The 15,935-nt window shown below is 35.8% G+C and overlaps 1 protein-coding gene across 1 annotated transcript in view; it reads right to left on the bottom strand.

The window, feature by feature from the left end:
- Positions 1 to 15,935, bottom strand: part of SHQ1 (SHQ1, H/ACA ribonucleoprotein assembly factor) — a 100,531-nt gene that overhangs the window by 61,582 nt on the left and 23,014 nt on the right. Inside the window, exons 6-8 of the mRNA XM_004676549.2 lie at positions 9,427 to 9,554; positions 1,955 to 2,109; positions 329 to 382 (exon numbers count right to left, since the gene is read on the bottom strand). Coding sequence (XP_004676606.1) covers positions 329 to 382; positions 1,955 to 2,109; positions 9,427 to 9,554 — 337 coding nt within the window. The remainder of the gene's footprint in view (positions 1 to 328; positions 383 to 1,954; positions 2,110 to 9,426; positions 9,555 to 15,935) is intronic.

Genomic DNA, 15,935 nt, shown 5'->3' with positions numbered 1-15,935 from the left:
ATCAAATTCATATTTGGATCCAGAAACAGACCTTGAACTTGAAGAATAACACTAAACTGAAGGAGATAGTATACTTGACCAGCTTGATATAATATGTGTGTGTATATCGTATTGGTATATATATAGTATATATAATATACTATATTAGAGTACATAAAACAAATGGAACCAAAATCCTATTCAAAAGATGGAAACCAAACTTGTACAGTAAAGCTTCCACTTTTAAAGTGGCAAGAGATTGCTTAAATTACCTAAACCACATTAATGATGACAGAAAAACAACTTTCTGAATGAAGAAAACCTAAGTAAGTGAAAATGGAAATCATACCTCAAACCAGCACAGTGTTGGGCTCAGTTTTCTAATATTCCATGGAGATTCAACCTTCAATGGTTTGGAGAAAAGACAACTGTCACATTACAAATAAAGTCATTTAAAAATTAAAACAAGTATATTCAGTATATAGTATTAACATATACAAGAACTAAGGAGTACTTATGACTGGGGGGGAAAGAATTGCTCTACTGATAAAGAAGCTAGCCAAGGCAAGTTTCCTCAATGTTCCCTAGGATTTTACCCACTGACAAAGTTTATCCACTGAATACAAGAATAAATGAGCAGTGGCTTTGAAACTAGAAATTAAAGCAAAGTGATACTTGCTCAGTTTCTGTCCTTCTGAAATAAGTTACTTACCTCCCAAGGGTTCTATAAATAATCTACCACAGCACTCAAAGATAATGCTTAAGTGCCATCTGTGACACTTAAAAAGATGCTCAAGAACTTAGCCTTTCAGAGAACGTTTGTGAGAAAAAAGTACATCTCAGAAAACATCTTGAAGTTGCATGATTCCGTGATTTCAAATGTGTGAATACAAGAATCAAAAATGGTAAATTTTACTGAGTATAATTAAACACTCTCATCTTCTCAAGCAATAATATGACGTATTTTTTGTCAAAGAAAACATTTTCTCCAATTATAGTGTCCTTAAAAGATGAATGGAAACAACAAAAAAAGCATTTTCAGTTACTTTATGCTATTGATACACTCATTAATATTCATTTTGCAGTCACATGCAAATCTCAAGGCTTGCCTTTGAAATATCCAGAATTATAACAAAAAATTTGGCACATAGCAAACTCTAATTCCAATGCTATGCTAATGATATGGTATTTAGTTACAAAAACAGAATAAATAATGTTATACATTATAACCAATGTAAATACATACATGTACATATATACATGCACAATAAACCACCTAAGAGTGGCTATTTCAGATGGCACAGATTACTGAAAAGTTGAATTATTTTCTTCATCTGTGTTTCCATCCACAATATGAATTAAATGTATAAATTTTTAAAAGGAGAGCACATGCTCAGCTCCAACCACTTGAATAAGGGCAATTACAAACAGCTGCAGGGGCACTTGGTGGAAAAGACTTTTTTTCATTTTCCAGCTTTTTACTTTGTTAACATATACAATCAGTGTTATAGGTGATAAAAAAAATTTTGTTCTTCATATACAAAATCAAATATGGCTGAAGAAAAGATACAACAAAATCTATAATGTGGTCTATAAAAAGATCATTTTAAGAAATAATGTACATTGTAAGAGGTTTCACTACAAATGTACACGGTAAAATTTACCCGTTGATAATGTTGAGTGTGATGTGACAATAATCCTATTACTTGGTGAAGTCATCACCTTGACCAAAGAGGTAAGACCTCAGGATGCCTTTTTTCTCTATGCACAGCTTTATGTCTTTGTTCTGCTATCTGATAGAGACTAATGCCAAAGGGAAGGGGAAAAGCCCGAGTAAGCGATATCTTTCCATGTTGGTACCCTTCATCAACATACATGGCATTCCATCTGGAGCCTCCCCAAAATAACCAATCACAGCAGATATTACTCTCGATGAGAGGGTGCACAGTGTATGTCAACATGTGTGTACACCTACATTCTTCTCTCCTTCGGTGACACGAATTTCATAGCAATATGCCAGAAGGATGTCAATCAAACTGAAGTACACCTGATGAACGGCTGTCTTGTCCAGCAGATAAGATTTATTGACAAATTTCCGGAGCTGATACTTCTCTTCTTCAGAAAAAGACACTTGAAGGAAAATGCATTTATAAATTAGATTGTTTGATGCTGTTTTATAAAACTCCCAATATAGAAGATTTGTCAAAATTAGAACTTTGAATATAGAAAATAAAAGCTATTGAACTTTAGATATTAAACTTTTTAAACAAGACTCATAGTTTTATTAAAGACTATGCATTTGCTGAAAACCTAGTAGGGTTTTAAAATGGAGACCTGTCTAAACAATAGCCATTCCTTATTTCTAGATTCTATACTGCTCTCCCCACCCACTTTTTTTTTGGTTATACTGCTATGTTTTAAGGCATCTTTGCAATTATTGACTTGAAAATAAGATAATACAGGCTCTCCCTGATGGTGCAATGGTTAAAAGCACAGCACTATGAAGCTACCCCCAGCTACTGCAACATGAGTTCGATCCCCGACAAAAAGGTGACCCAAATGGCGTGGCAGACCCTTCCGTCTTTCCCGCTGCTCCCCTCAGCAGTGTATTTCAGTCAATCTACTTGTTCTGTTCCCCACTCTGTCTCTGGTGAATCCTCTCTCCCTCACACTCCTGGCCTGTACTCCATTCTTGTATGCATAAATAAACTCCTTTAAAAAGTAAGAATACATTTAGGTAATGAAAAAAAATCTAAATACAGCATAATGTAAATATTCATTATCCATTTTGAAAGTTCTATACCCCTCCCCCAAAAAACAGGACTATTCAACATATTAGTCAATTTTAAGGGCATAAATTTAATATTTAATTTTCTTCAAGCATGGAAACAGTTTAAAATAAACACGATGTGACTATATCACACATTTTAGATTATAGCAAGATGATATATATTTTCTTTCAACAGCCTTTTATTCCTTTTTCTTTGTATAGCACTTTGCACCTTCATCAAGCATCTCCCCTACTTTAAAATATACTATGTATCATTTCATAATTTTCTCTACAGCAAATGTAATTATATTCAGAGACACAAACATACATAAAAAGAAGTTTATATCTTTTTCTCCTTGGAAGAATTAGTAATTTTCCTCCATCACTCCATCTATCTCATTCAACACTTCTGACAAATCTTTTCAAGTCAATCAATAATAGCTAATCTTTGTAATGGAGACCACTCAGGACAGCCAATACTGCCTCTACTAATGGACATGCACTTTGCTTCCAGATTTCTGACATTACTAATAATGTTACAATAAATATCCTTAGCATATATCCTTGGATACTGGAAATAAAATAGAGTCCTATGAGTAGATTTACAGAATGAAAATATTTATCTGTCCTTAAGAAATATATAAAGGCTACAAGCCTTTTTAAAAGGCTTCTTTCTAATAGTTGTGAGTCTAACTTTGGGAAAAAGAAGTAAAATTATCACGTCACATTTGCTGATGACATAATATACAACAAAAATCCTAGACACTCCACTAAAATCTAATTGAAAAAGTAAAATTAATTTACAAAAATCAGTTTGATTTCTATATGCAAACAATAGGCATAATCTAAAGAAATCAAGAAAAAAATTCTCATTTATAATTGCATGAAAAACATTAAATACCTAGCAATAAACTTAACAAAGGAGGTACAGAACCTATACAATAAAAAGTTTAAGACATTGTTAAAAGAAATAGGCGAGTACACAGACAAATGGAAAGGTATTCTCTGCTCTGGATCAGAATTAGCAGTTAATTCTTACCCAAAGTAATGTACTGATTTGATGCAATCCCTATCAATGTTTCAATGGTATCCTTCAAAGAAATAGACACTTTGCTGACATTCACATAGAACCAAAAAACAACCTGAATAGTCAAAGAAATGTTGACTAAATAAAAAAGAATGGTGGTATCATAGGCCCATATTTCAAGCTATCCTACATAGCTATAATAATCAAAACAGTATAGTGCTCAAATCAAAACAGACATACAAGACCAAGAACAGTTAATCTACAACAAAGAAGCCAAGAATGTACAATGAAAGAAGGAAAATCTCTACAACAAATGTTGGTGGAAAAACTAGACAGCCACAGGCAAAAGTATAAAACTAGATCACCATCTAACACCTTATGTAAAAATTAACTCAAAACAGATTAAAGACATGGGTATAACACCCAAAACAACAAAAAACATCGGCAAAACCCTACAGCATAGGCTTCAGTGATAGTATATGGATTTGTCTCCAAAAGCCAAAAGCCAAAAAAAAAAAAAAACAACAACAACAACAACAACAAAAAAGCACATAAATAGCTGGGACCACATATATCTATGAAAAACCTGCACAGTGAAAGAAACTATCACGAAGCGAGAAAGACACCTTACTGAGTGGGAGAAAACATATGCACCCCATACATCTGACAAGGGGCCAATATCCAAGATCTACAAAGAACTCATAAAACTCAACAAAATTAAATAAAGAAGCCTGGAAAAAAAAATAGGACAGAAGAGCTAAAAAGACATTTTCTCCAAAGAACATACCAACAAACTCCATGAAAATTGCTCACCATCATTTATCATCAGGGAAATGCAAACCAAAACAACAATGACATATACCTCCTCACACCTATGAAAATGGCCCATATCAAAAAGACCAGAAACAATAAGTATTACCAAGCATTTAGAGAAAAAAAGAACCCTTGTATTTAGTGGGACTGTTTACTCATCCAGCCCCTGTGGAGTTCCATTTCTCAAAAGATTAAAAGTAGATCTACCATATGATCCAACATTCCACTCCTAGGTATCTACTCAAAGAAAAACACAAATTTGAAGGGACACATGCACTCCTAGGTTCACTGCAGCACTACTTACAATAGCTAAGTTACAGTGGGGAGGGTGGGGTGTGTGTATGTGTGTGATGTATATGGATGAAATACTACTCAGCTATTAAAAAAAGTTAAACTCGGGCCCTCCCTGGTGGCGCAGCGGGTTAAAAGCACAGCACTGAGAATCTAAACCCACTTCCGCATGAGTTCGATTCCCGCCTGCCCTGGAGGAGATCCACATGGCGTGGCAGACCTCTCCTGACCCGCCCGCTGCTCCCCTCAGCAGTGTACTTCCTCGATCTGTCTGTTCTGCTCCCCACTCTGTCTCTGGTGAATCCTCTCACCCTCCGCATCTCTGGCCTATACCCCAGTTCTGTATAAATAAATAAATAAATCTTTAAAAAAAAAAAAGTTAAACTCTTGCCATTTGTGATATGAATATCAAGGATGGAATTATACTAACCAAAACAAGTCAAAAAGAGAGATGAATAGTAGATAGTTCCACTTTTATGTGGAATATAGAGAACAAAGCAAAGGGCCAGAGAGCCAAATCAATAATAAAACCTCAAAATCTAAGCAGTACTGAGGTTACCAGGATGGAAGGGGAAGGAAAGGGAAGCAAAGTGTAGAGGGAGCAGGATGGACTGTGGTGGAGGACTATGGTCTTGGTGGAATGTGTGCTGGGATGCAAACTCCTCCTGAGCCGATCCTAAATCTCCATATCATATCAGTGGTATGGATCATTAACAGACACCTATTGTTAGTGCAATAAAAAAAATTCATTCATTCATTAAATAAATTTGCATATATTTTCCAAATTACAAAGAGAGAAAGAAATCAAAACCTAAGAAGAGCCAATACAAACAGCAAGCTAAGCTTTTCCAACTAGGCAGACATTTAAATAATAGTCACATAGTCAATAATTTCCTTGTTTTTGCTTCCTCCTTGTCTAGTAAGTATTTCCCCTACCCCCTAAGAGGAGATCACTCTTAACAAGTTCCAGTTTGGCACTGTCAGATTTGAACTGTTACTTGCTCAAATACATTAAAAAATATAATTTAAAAAAGAAAAATTCAAATCTTCTTGATTGGATTCTTCTGGATTCTTGGGTGCTAGGTGCCCCTAGTGTAATCTTTAATAAACTTCTTTTTCTTAGTGCTTCTAAGTTCCATTTTGACCTAAGTAGTTCATTAATAATATACTGATGCATTTACTAATCCAAAGTCCAAGCAAAGAAACCAGAGATGATAAATAACAATACTAGCAAACCAGGAAATCACTAGAAAAGTAAAAGTGTGAGCTCCCTAAGACTTTTATTAGAGTTGTACATCATATCACCCAAAAGGGAAGTTGGGGAGGCTTGTACAAATCAGGTCTAACTGAGTGGTAGAACTGGAAATAACTACAAATGCAGAGCCAACAATACTTGGATGATTGCCACCATGAGTAACATTTGTCAAGCATTTGTATGACTTAGCTACACTACAAAGCAGCTTTGCTATATAGTTCACAACATTTCAGTTAATTATACTTCTATAAATAATCCGCAGCCAAACTAAAAGCTCAGTGAGCCAGCTGAAAGCTCGATTCATTTGGGGAAGAATCGGATGCTCTAGCATTGAAGTGAATAGCCCAAGACCATTTCCCAACATTCAAAACCCTATGTATATAATTGAGGATTGAGAAGAGGAACCAACTGAGATGTAAAGTGGTCTACTCACTTCTCTCAGAATATTTTCTACTTTGTTACTTTTATATCTCCTTCCCAAACATCCCTGTCTCCTCTTGATCAACAACTAGATCATCCAAGATCTGGCTCCTCACAGAAGAATGTAAATGTGCCTAGTACATTGTACACTTTCTGGGAATAGATCAAGGGAACTAGAGAAAATGTACTGCATTCAAATGTTCAGCCTGAATCGGTAGTCCTGCAGCGTGACTACTTTCAAAGCTGACACTGACAGTTAGCTCTACAAACAACTAAGAGAGCTCACTGGTGCCAAACAGGATGTCCCTGCTAGGAAGTTCACTGACTACAAATGTTACTGGGTATCATAACAAGCATTCATATGCCAAGATTCTGGGGCTGAGATTAACCACTGAAAGACAACCTGGGAACTGTGGAAAAGTCTATCCTCATGAAACCAGAGCTTGGTGGAATGTTTTAACCCTTCCATTTATAAGCCTTTAGGGAGGATGACCAGGATCATTACAAAACTGAGGATAATAAAAGTCTCCATGCAGTCACTCAGGGCTACAATGAGCCAAGGCAAAAAGATGGGGAGCAAAGTTCACAACCTAAGGCTTATCTGGATTTCAAAACAATTCACTTTACAGTTTGTGATGAGGATGAATCAAAGGTACCTCACTCAATTGCAGTTATGTTTTGCCTGACAGCATCTGATCAGGAAAGCACTAGAGATAAACTCCCACCTGTGGTGATACAGAAAGGGGGAAGGCAAGGAAAGAAGGAACTGAACAAAGAGGAAGAAAAACGGTAATGACAGTAGTAGCATGCTCCCTGAATAAGTAAAGAACTTTAAGGTTTACTTCTTGGCTTATTTTCCTCCCTTATTTATACAGCTTGAACACATTTCAAACTTTCCTCCAATTCTACATTCTCAATCATTTGAACAAGAAAAAAACTAAAAAAGAAAAATCCCAAAGAATTTTCATTAAAGCTTTGTAAAAGTACAAAAAATTACAATTTCACAGAAAAGTCATTGAATTCCAGGCTCTCTCTAGCTGATTTTACTCACAGTAATAATTTATACCACTTACTACATGCTAAGAATTCTAAACATACCATCACATGTATACACGTCAATCCTCTTGACAACTCTATGAAGTAGATAAAGTATCCACAGCAACTCAGGAAATCTCACAACCAGCCTATGGAGGAGCAAGGCATTAAGGGCCCAAACCATATATTTATATATTTACCTCATATCCTATACTTAACTCTACACTTTGCACATTTATAAAAGGTACTTTCTATATATCATAGAACTCAAGTTCTTCTACCTTTAGTCATAGCTCTTGATATTTTTAAGGGTGGATTTTGAAGATGAATCACCACAGGAGTTTAACAGATGGCAAGTGTTCCTGAAGTCCCAGTTTGGATACATGCCACAATCAGGTGAACACAGGGCCAACAGGAAAAAGGATGGATTGGCTAAATCTGCTATAATTATACATCAAGAACTAACCGAAAGCACCACTGACACAGGAAAAAGGACCTAGAACAAGCTACAACTGATCAAAGTAGAGCATGTTAAAAATTTAAATCAAAGGTAAAACTTTCTCTTGATTTTCAGGGCAACTAGCTCACCCTTGTGGACAGAAAACTACGCAACCACCAAAGTCCTCCCATAGCACCTCATTAAAACGCTGTGCTAACACTGGGGAAACTGACTCAGACCAGAAGACAGCCTTGATGACTCCAGTTTAAGCAAACTATCTAAGCATATCTACATGGCATATATAACTAAGCAGCCTGACACTTAGTAATGTGGGGAGAATGAAAAGATTTCTGAACTCAAATATAAACCAAGAATTTGTTTAAAATATTGCAGCAAGAGTATCATTATTTTCAAATCAATGTCTATTGTACAATACAGGTAATCTCTCTCACTCTAGTAGAAATTAACCAAATTCTTGACTTATTAAAAGCTAGTTCTAACTTACAGACTTAACATACCAATCTCCTACTTAGAAAAGGGGGTAATTTGGGCCCTCCCTGGTGGCGTGGCAGGTTAAAGCACAGCACTAAGAAGCTTAAGCCACTTCCGCATGAGTTCGATTCCCACCCGCCCTGGAGGAGATCCACATGGTGTGGCAGACCTCTCCAGACCCGCCCGCTGCTCCCCTCAGCAGTGTACTTCATCTATCTGCCTGTTCTGCTCCCTGCTCTGTCTCTGGTGAATACTCTCACCCTTCACATCTCTGGCCTGTACCCCAGTTCTGTATGAATAAATAAATACATCTTAAAAAAAAAAAAGAAAAGAAAAGGGGGTAATCTGATGAATATGTATGAAAGGACTCTTTGTAGATAACACCTGGCTTACTGTTAAATATGGCAATCTCTTGAGGCTCATAAAACCCCAGCCCAGCTTTCACTGGCAAGAGTTGGTAATGTAAAAATAAGAGAACAACTAGCCCCACTTCCACATAAAACTACTTGGGAAAAAATTTAGAGAGGACGTGTCAATTCATCCAACAAAAAGAATGAAAACTGGGTTTTTCTCACCATTACTGACACTCAAATGCCCAACCATAGAGTAAAAGATCTCTCACACTGGTAATTCAAAACCTACAAATGTCCTATATGTTAACATTATAAAGTGACTTTAAAATTTGTTAAGTTTGAAAAAGAACCCACTGATCAAAAGGAAAACTTCAAAAGAATTTTCCAAGACAAGTAAGTCATATGATTAAATGGTATTTTCTAGTTGGGGGTAAAGACCCCATTCAAAAACTAGCAAACCAAAATAACACCTTACTCTATATGGCAATTACAATTGGAAGCTTAATAATAGGGATAGCAGTGAGTAAATGAGCCTGATTTTGAATTTCTTACCTAATGCAGCATGATTTTCTTGCTTCTGGTTCTTTCCCAAAGAAGCTGTCATTTTTGAATATATATCAGTCCACCAAGGATTATACTTCAAGACCTGTTCAACCGCCTCAGTTTCAAAAAAGTCAGCTCTGGTGGAGGGGTGGGGGAGAGTAAAAATTGAATGTGCTCATTACACAGAATTAGGCTCCTTTACATTTTTAAAATGTATTATCACTTTTACATGAGAAATACCAATTGTTACTTCAAAGTACTTCAAGGAAAAACTGAATAATGCATTTACTTTCTTTGTGGTCACTAATCACTATAAAAGGAAAAACAAGCATTGAATACCAAGATATTTGACTTTTCTGATGTCTATAAACAGAAAGTACCCAGAAATCCAGTCCCACCCTGAAGAACCTCACTTAACTGGGATGGGATGGAATAAATCTGAAAACTAGTAGATTAAAGTTTAATATTCATTCTGAGTTTGCAAGTACCACAGATTTTGGTCAGATTACAATAAAGTGAAGAATCTTTTGACTCCACCAACAAAGAAGAATAACACAAGAGTTGAAAATTAGAACACTAGAGGGAAGGCCCAGAAAATAAAGGTGAGCAGCAAGATCTAAGAGAGCACCCTCTGGCCCTCACATGGCTGTTGGAGGCTGGAGAACCGTGTATACCTGCATACCTCATCCAGAACAGCGAGTAAATCCAAGAAGGCAGAGGGAGGGCTCAGACCCCAATGCGAAAAGCAGCCACTTGGGAAAGAGCCAACTCCACCCAGCATTGTAAGGTTAAGATGTGCACATAGGGGAAGAGACCAGCAGCATATGGACTTGGTGACCTCTGGGGCTAGTGCCCATCAGCCCATCCACAGCATCACCGTTCTTGTGAATTCTAGAGTAACAGTGCCAGATTCAGCCTGGACACCAGTCCCCAATGTCCCAGTAGGAATACCCCAAAGTGATGCCCACCAGCACCAGTCGCACAGTGGACCAGTCAATAAAACAAATTCAAAAGCAAACAAGAAGAACGAAAAATATCAATATCCAAGCAAGCCTCCTAGGGAATGACATACTACAACAAGAAAATCAGCTCTCAGAACTCAACAACACTGACATGGAAGAAATTTATCATTCTGACAGAATTCAGAATCACCATAAGAAACATTTTTAAAAAGGAAAAGAATGATATGAGAAATATAATTAAAGAACTAAAGAGTGAAAATGAGTATTCAAAGAAGGAAAGAAATGCAGGATATTAAAAATTCAATGGAAGAGCTAAAGAATTCTGGGGAAAGCAAAGAAAATAGAACTGATAAAATGTAAGAACAAATATAAAAAGAACCAAAAAATAAAAGGAAAGTGATGGACAAAGAATTTAAAAATACTTCAAGAAATATCTTATACCATGAGGAAAGAAATATAAGAGCCATAGGAAACCCAGAAGGTGAAGAGAGAAACAAAGCAGCTAAGAATGTTATTAAAGGAAATAACTGAAGAGACCTTCCCAAACACATGAAGAAAGAAATGAAAATAGAAATACATGAAGCTAGAAGAACACCAACTTAGCACAGTGAAAAGAAAAATGCAGCAAGACACATAATAGTGAAGTTTCCAAAAGTTCAAGACAAATTGAAAATAATGAACTTGACAATGGGGAAGAAGCTGATAACTTACAAAGGAAAACCAGTTGGGTTTTTCAAAGGAAAACCATCAGAATTCTCTGAAGAAACACTATAGGCAAGAAGGGAGTGGAAAAACAAATTCAAAAAAAACTCCAACATAAAAAAAAAACGCCAACCAAGAATACTTTATCCTGCAAAACTCTCCTTCCTATTTGAAGGGAAAAACAAGGACCCTCTTAGAGAAAAACCTTCAGAAATTCACTACTACTAAACCCTTTTCCAAGAAATGTTATAAGAAACCTTAAAATCAAAACCAACAGAATAATGAACTGGAAGAACAAAACAAGGTAATGAAGAGAAACATAAAATGATATTTTAGAAAATGGCAGCTGTAGACTCTCATGTATCAATAATCACCCTAAATGTAAATGAACCAAATTCTTCAGTTAAAAGACACAGCTAGGTAGCCCACTGGACAAGAAGATGTTCAGAACCCTTCCTTCTGCCAGGAATGGGAAAACACAGTTTGAAAATAAAAGGTTGGAAAACAATTCTACAAGCAAATCACCCCAAAAGAAGGCAGGAACAGACCTGCTTATATCAGATAAAATAGATTTCAACCTGGAAAAGGTGAAAAGAGACACTGATAGTCACTGCATAATGACCAAAAGAAAAAGTGCACCAGGAAATTATAACACTAATCAATAACATTCACCCAACAAAGGAGCACCAAAATACATTAGACGAGTACTTTCAAATCTGAAGAAAGACACTAGAGAAAATAAATATGTGGTAGAAGACTTCAACACTCCACTCTCACCAATGTATAGATTGACAAGACAAAAAATAAACAAAGACACAGTATCATAAACAAAGAACACATGGGCTAAATAGACATTTATAAGACACTGCATCCAAAAAAAAAACACTGGATACACATTCTTCTCAAGTGCTCCAGGAAAGGCCATATACTGGGATACAAGACAAACATCAACAAATATATAAACATCAAAATCATACCAACATCTTCTCTGACCATAAAGTCATCAAACTATAAAGCAACTATGAAAAGAAAGCAAGAAAAGGATAACTCTCTCCCCATCACATAGACAATGAAAAAAACACTACTGAAAGACCACTGAGGAATGAGGAAATCAAAAAGAAATTAGGAAAATAGAAGAAAATAAAAAATTAAGCAGAAATAAATGAAGTAGAAATAAAAAGGACAACCTAAAAGACCAGTGAAACCAAAAGCTGGTTTTTTGAAAAAGTAAATAAAATAGGCAAACCTCTATCTAGGCTCACAAAGGAAAAAAAGGGACAAAACTCTCCATAGATGAAAAAGAAGAAATTACAATAGACACAGCAAAAATGTAGAGGATAATCAGTTACTATGAACAGCTACATTCAAACACGTTCAATAATCTAGATGAGCTGAACAAATTCTTAAAACCCTATGCCATCCAAAGTTGATTAAAGAAGAGATAGAAAACCTAACCAAGTGGGATTTAACCAAGGACACAAGGATTGTACAATACCCACAAATTAATTAATGCAATCCACCATATCAACAAAAAGAAAAACAAAAGCCATATGATCTTATCAAAAGATGTTGAGAGAGCATTTAATAAAGTCCAATATTCATTTATGAAGGCCCTTGAAATTCTTGGAATAGAAGGAATATAATAAAAGCCATATGACAAACCTACAGGAAATATCATTCTTAACTATGAGAAACTAAAAGCACTCCTTTTAAGATCTAGAATGAGACAAGGGTGTCCATGGTCACCATCAATTTTCAATATAATACTAAAAGTCCTAGTTAGAGGAATTAAGCAAGAGAAAGACATACAAGGAATCCAAATAGAAAAAGAAGAAATAAAGCTATCACCATTTGTGGAAGACATGATAGTATGTAGAGAGAGCTCTAAAAACTCAACAGAAAAACTAATTAAAACAATAAACCAGGTAAGTTACAAAATTAACACACAAAAATTAGTAGCCTTCTTATATGCAAATAATGTACATGAAGAAGAAATCAAGAAAACCACCCCATTCACAACTTTACCAACAACAACAACAAAAAAAATTAAATACCTGGGAACAATCCTCACAAAGAAGGTGAAAGACCCATTCAAAGAAAACTACAGAACATTAATAAAATAAATAGAAAAAAAATACAAAGAAATGGAAAGACATTCCCTGCTCATAGATTGGCAGAATTAACATTATCAAAAGGACTATTCTACCAAAAGCAATTTACAGATTCGACGAATTCCAATAGAAATCTCAATGGCATTCTTCAATACTGATTGAAATTCACACAGAACTACAAAAAAACCTCAAACAGCCAAAGCACTTCTGAGTAGGAAAAAGTAAGAATGGATGATTACACTCTGATACTTCAAACTATACTACATAGTAATTAAAACAGCATGATACTGGACCAAAAACACACAGACCAAAGGAACAAAATTGAACACCCAGACATAAAACCACACATATTTGGACAAGTAATCTATGACAAAAGAACAAAGAATATGCACTGAAACAAGGGAAGTCTCTTTAATAAATGGCACTGGGAAAATTGGTCTGCTACATTCAAAAGAATTAAAACTAGATTACTATCTCATACCATACACAAAGATCAACTCAAAATGGATAAAAGACCTGAATGCAAGACCTGAAACACAATGCATAGAAGAAAACATAGCAAAATACTCCATTACATACATCTCAGAAACATCTTTAAAGATTCATTCTCCAAAGCAAAGAAAGTGAAGGAAAAGATAAACAGTTGTGACTATATCCAACTAAAAGGCTTCTCTGAACAGCAAAAGAGACAATAACCAAGATAAAGAGACATATTGGGAGAAAATATTTGTACTCCATAAAACTGATATCAAAGATCTACAGAGAGCTTACACCACTCAAAAAAGACAAAATAAAGAATCCAGTTAAAAAGTGGGCAAAGGAGCTAAAAAGACACTTCTCCAAAGAGAAAATGCAGGTGGCCAACAGGCACATGAAAAAATGTTCAATGTCACTTATAATCAGGGAAATCCAAATAAAAACCATAATGAGATTTTCAACACACCGGTAAGAATGACCCACATTTAAAAAACTAACAGCAACAACTGGCAAGGATGTGGAGGAAAGGAACAACATAGATATCCAAAAATAGAAGACTGGATCAAGATGTGGTATATATACATAATGCAATACTACTCAGAAATCAAAAAAAGATAGATGTATGCCATTCATAACAACATGGATGGAGCTGAAAGGGATTATGTTAAGTGAAATAAATGAGAAGGAAAAAGAAAAATTAGGGATAGCTTCACTTATAGGAGGTACACAGAGATCAGGGAAAACAGAAAGACAAAACTAGTAGGCAAATTACAAACTGGAGACATTCATTAGGGCAGGAAGAGGGAGAAGGACAGAACTCAAAACAGGAGGGGAGAACACAAAAATCTATGATGATGTTTAGGGATGTCTTGGTGGTGGTAATTTTATGGGGACAACACCTGAAAGGAGAAATCAAACATTGTACAAATAGGTACAATGACATAAAATATATAAATTAAAGTGGGGAAAAAATGAAAACTAGAACTAGAACATATCCAAAAAAAGACTACATATGTACATACAGCTTTAGCATTGCATTCATTTATTCAATTGATTTTATTTAGCTATGAATTTTTTTTAATTTATTTATTTGTACATACAGAACTGGGGTACAGGCCAGAGGCTCAGAGGTGGCAAGAGGCTTCACCAGAGACAGAGTGGGGAGCAGAACAGGCAGATCAACAAAGTACACTGCTGAGGGAAGAAGCGGGCAGGTCAGGAGAGGTCTGCCACGCCATGTGGTCACCTCCAGCGTAGGCGGGGATCGAACTCATGCGGAAGTGGCTTTAGCTTCTCAGTGCAGTGCTTTAACCCGCTGCGCCACCAGAGAAGGCCTAGTTATGAATTCTTAATAATTTCTTACTTGAAAACTATTGAGAAAGACAAATGTGATCTTATCAAAAAGAAAATTAATTCTGTACTTTATTCTCTCAGTTTTAAATAGAAAAATAACTGATATGTTTCAAATATACTCTCAAAGGAAACTTATTCAGAAATTATGCTGTCTTGCATTTAAAGTTGGAAAGTGATATTCTTGGGAAAAGATAAAAAAAGTATATCCCATGTGATGGAAAACTCATTTATATTTCAGTTAGTTACAACCACAAGGAATTCTAGTTTTGATAAAATAAATTTTCTACCTTAGAGTAGTATGTACTTCAAATGCATTTATATGTGCATATAAGAACTGAGATATTGAAATCTTTTAAAGTCCAAAGATTCAGAGATAACTTCCTGAGTTCTTCATATGTAACAACCATTGCCCTAAATGCTTTTAATCTATTATTTCTTGATTCCTCACGCCATCACCATAAGAAAAGAATACTATTAGTACTCCCATTTGTATGGGAGGAAACTGAGTACATATCAGGTTCAAGGTAAAGAACAAGAATATAGCCAGATATGGACCCACTTAAGTCTTATTCAAGAATCCAAGCTCTTAACTAATCTAAGCATTCCACATTTATGCTTAAGGAAATAAAGTACATAGTGAACAAAACTGAGCAGCTATTATCTTGAAATTGTATTCTCTCTCTCTCTCTCTCTCTCTCTCTCTCTCTCTCTCTCTCTCTCTCTTCTCCTCCTCCTCCTCCTCCTCCCTGCTGCCTCCGAGTCCCCTCCCCACCAGAGTCCGTTATGGCAGTTGCTTAAATAGCATTCTTTGACCACTCAGAGCACTGCTGCCGCCCTCCTCCCTCTCTCTCTCTCTTTCTCTCTCTCTCTCTCCTGCTTGCTTCTCTCGCTCGCTCTAGCTTGCCTCCTCCCT

The sequence above is a fragment of the Condylura cristata genome, unplaced genomic scaffold, assembly GCF_000260355.1.
Source record: "Condylura cristata isolate star-nosed mole 26May11 unplaced genomic scaffold, ConCri1.0 scaffold00004, whole genome shotgun sequence".
NCBI lineage: Eukaryota > Metazoa > Chordata > Mammalia > Eulipotyphla > Talpidae > Condylura > Condylura cristata.
The sequence above is the reverse complement of the archived record's forward strand: the minus strand, read 5'-3'. Positions and strand labels throughout refer to the sequence as shown.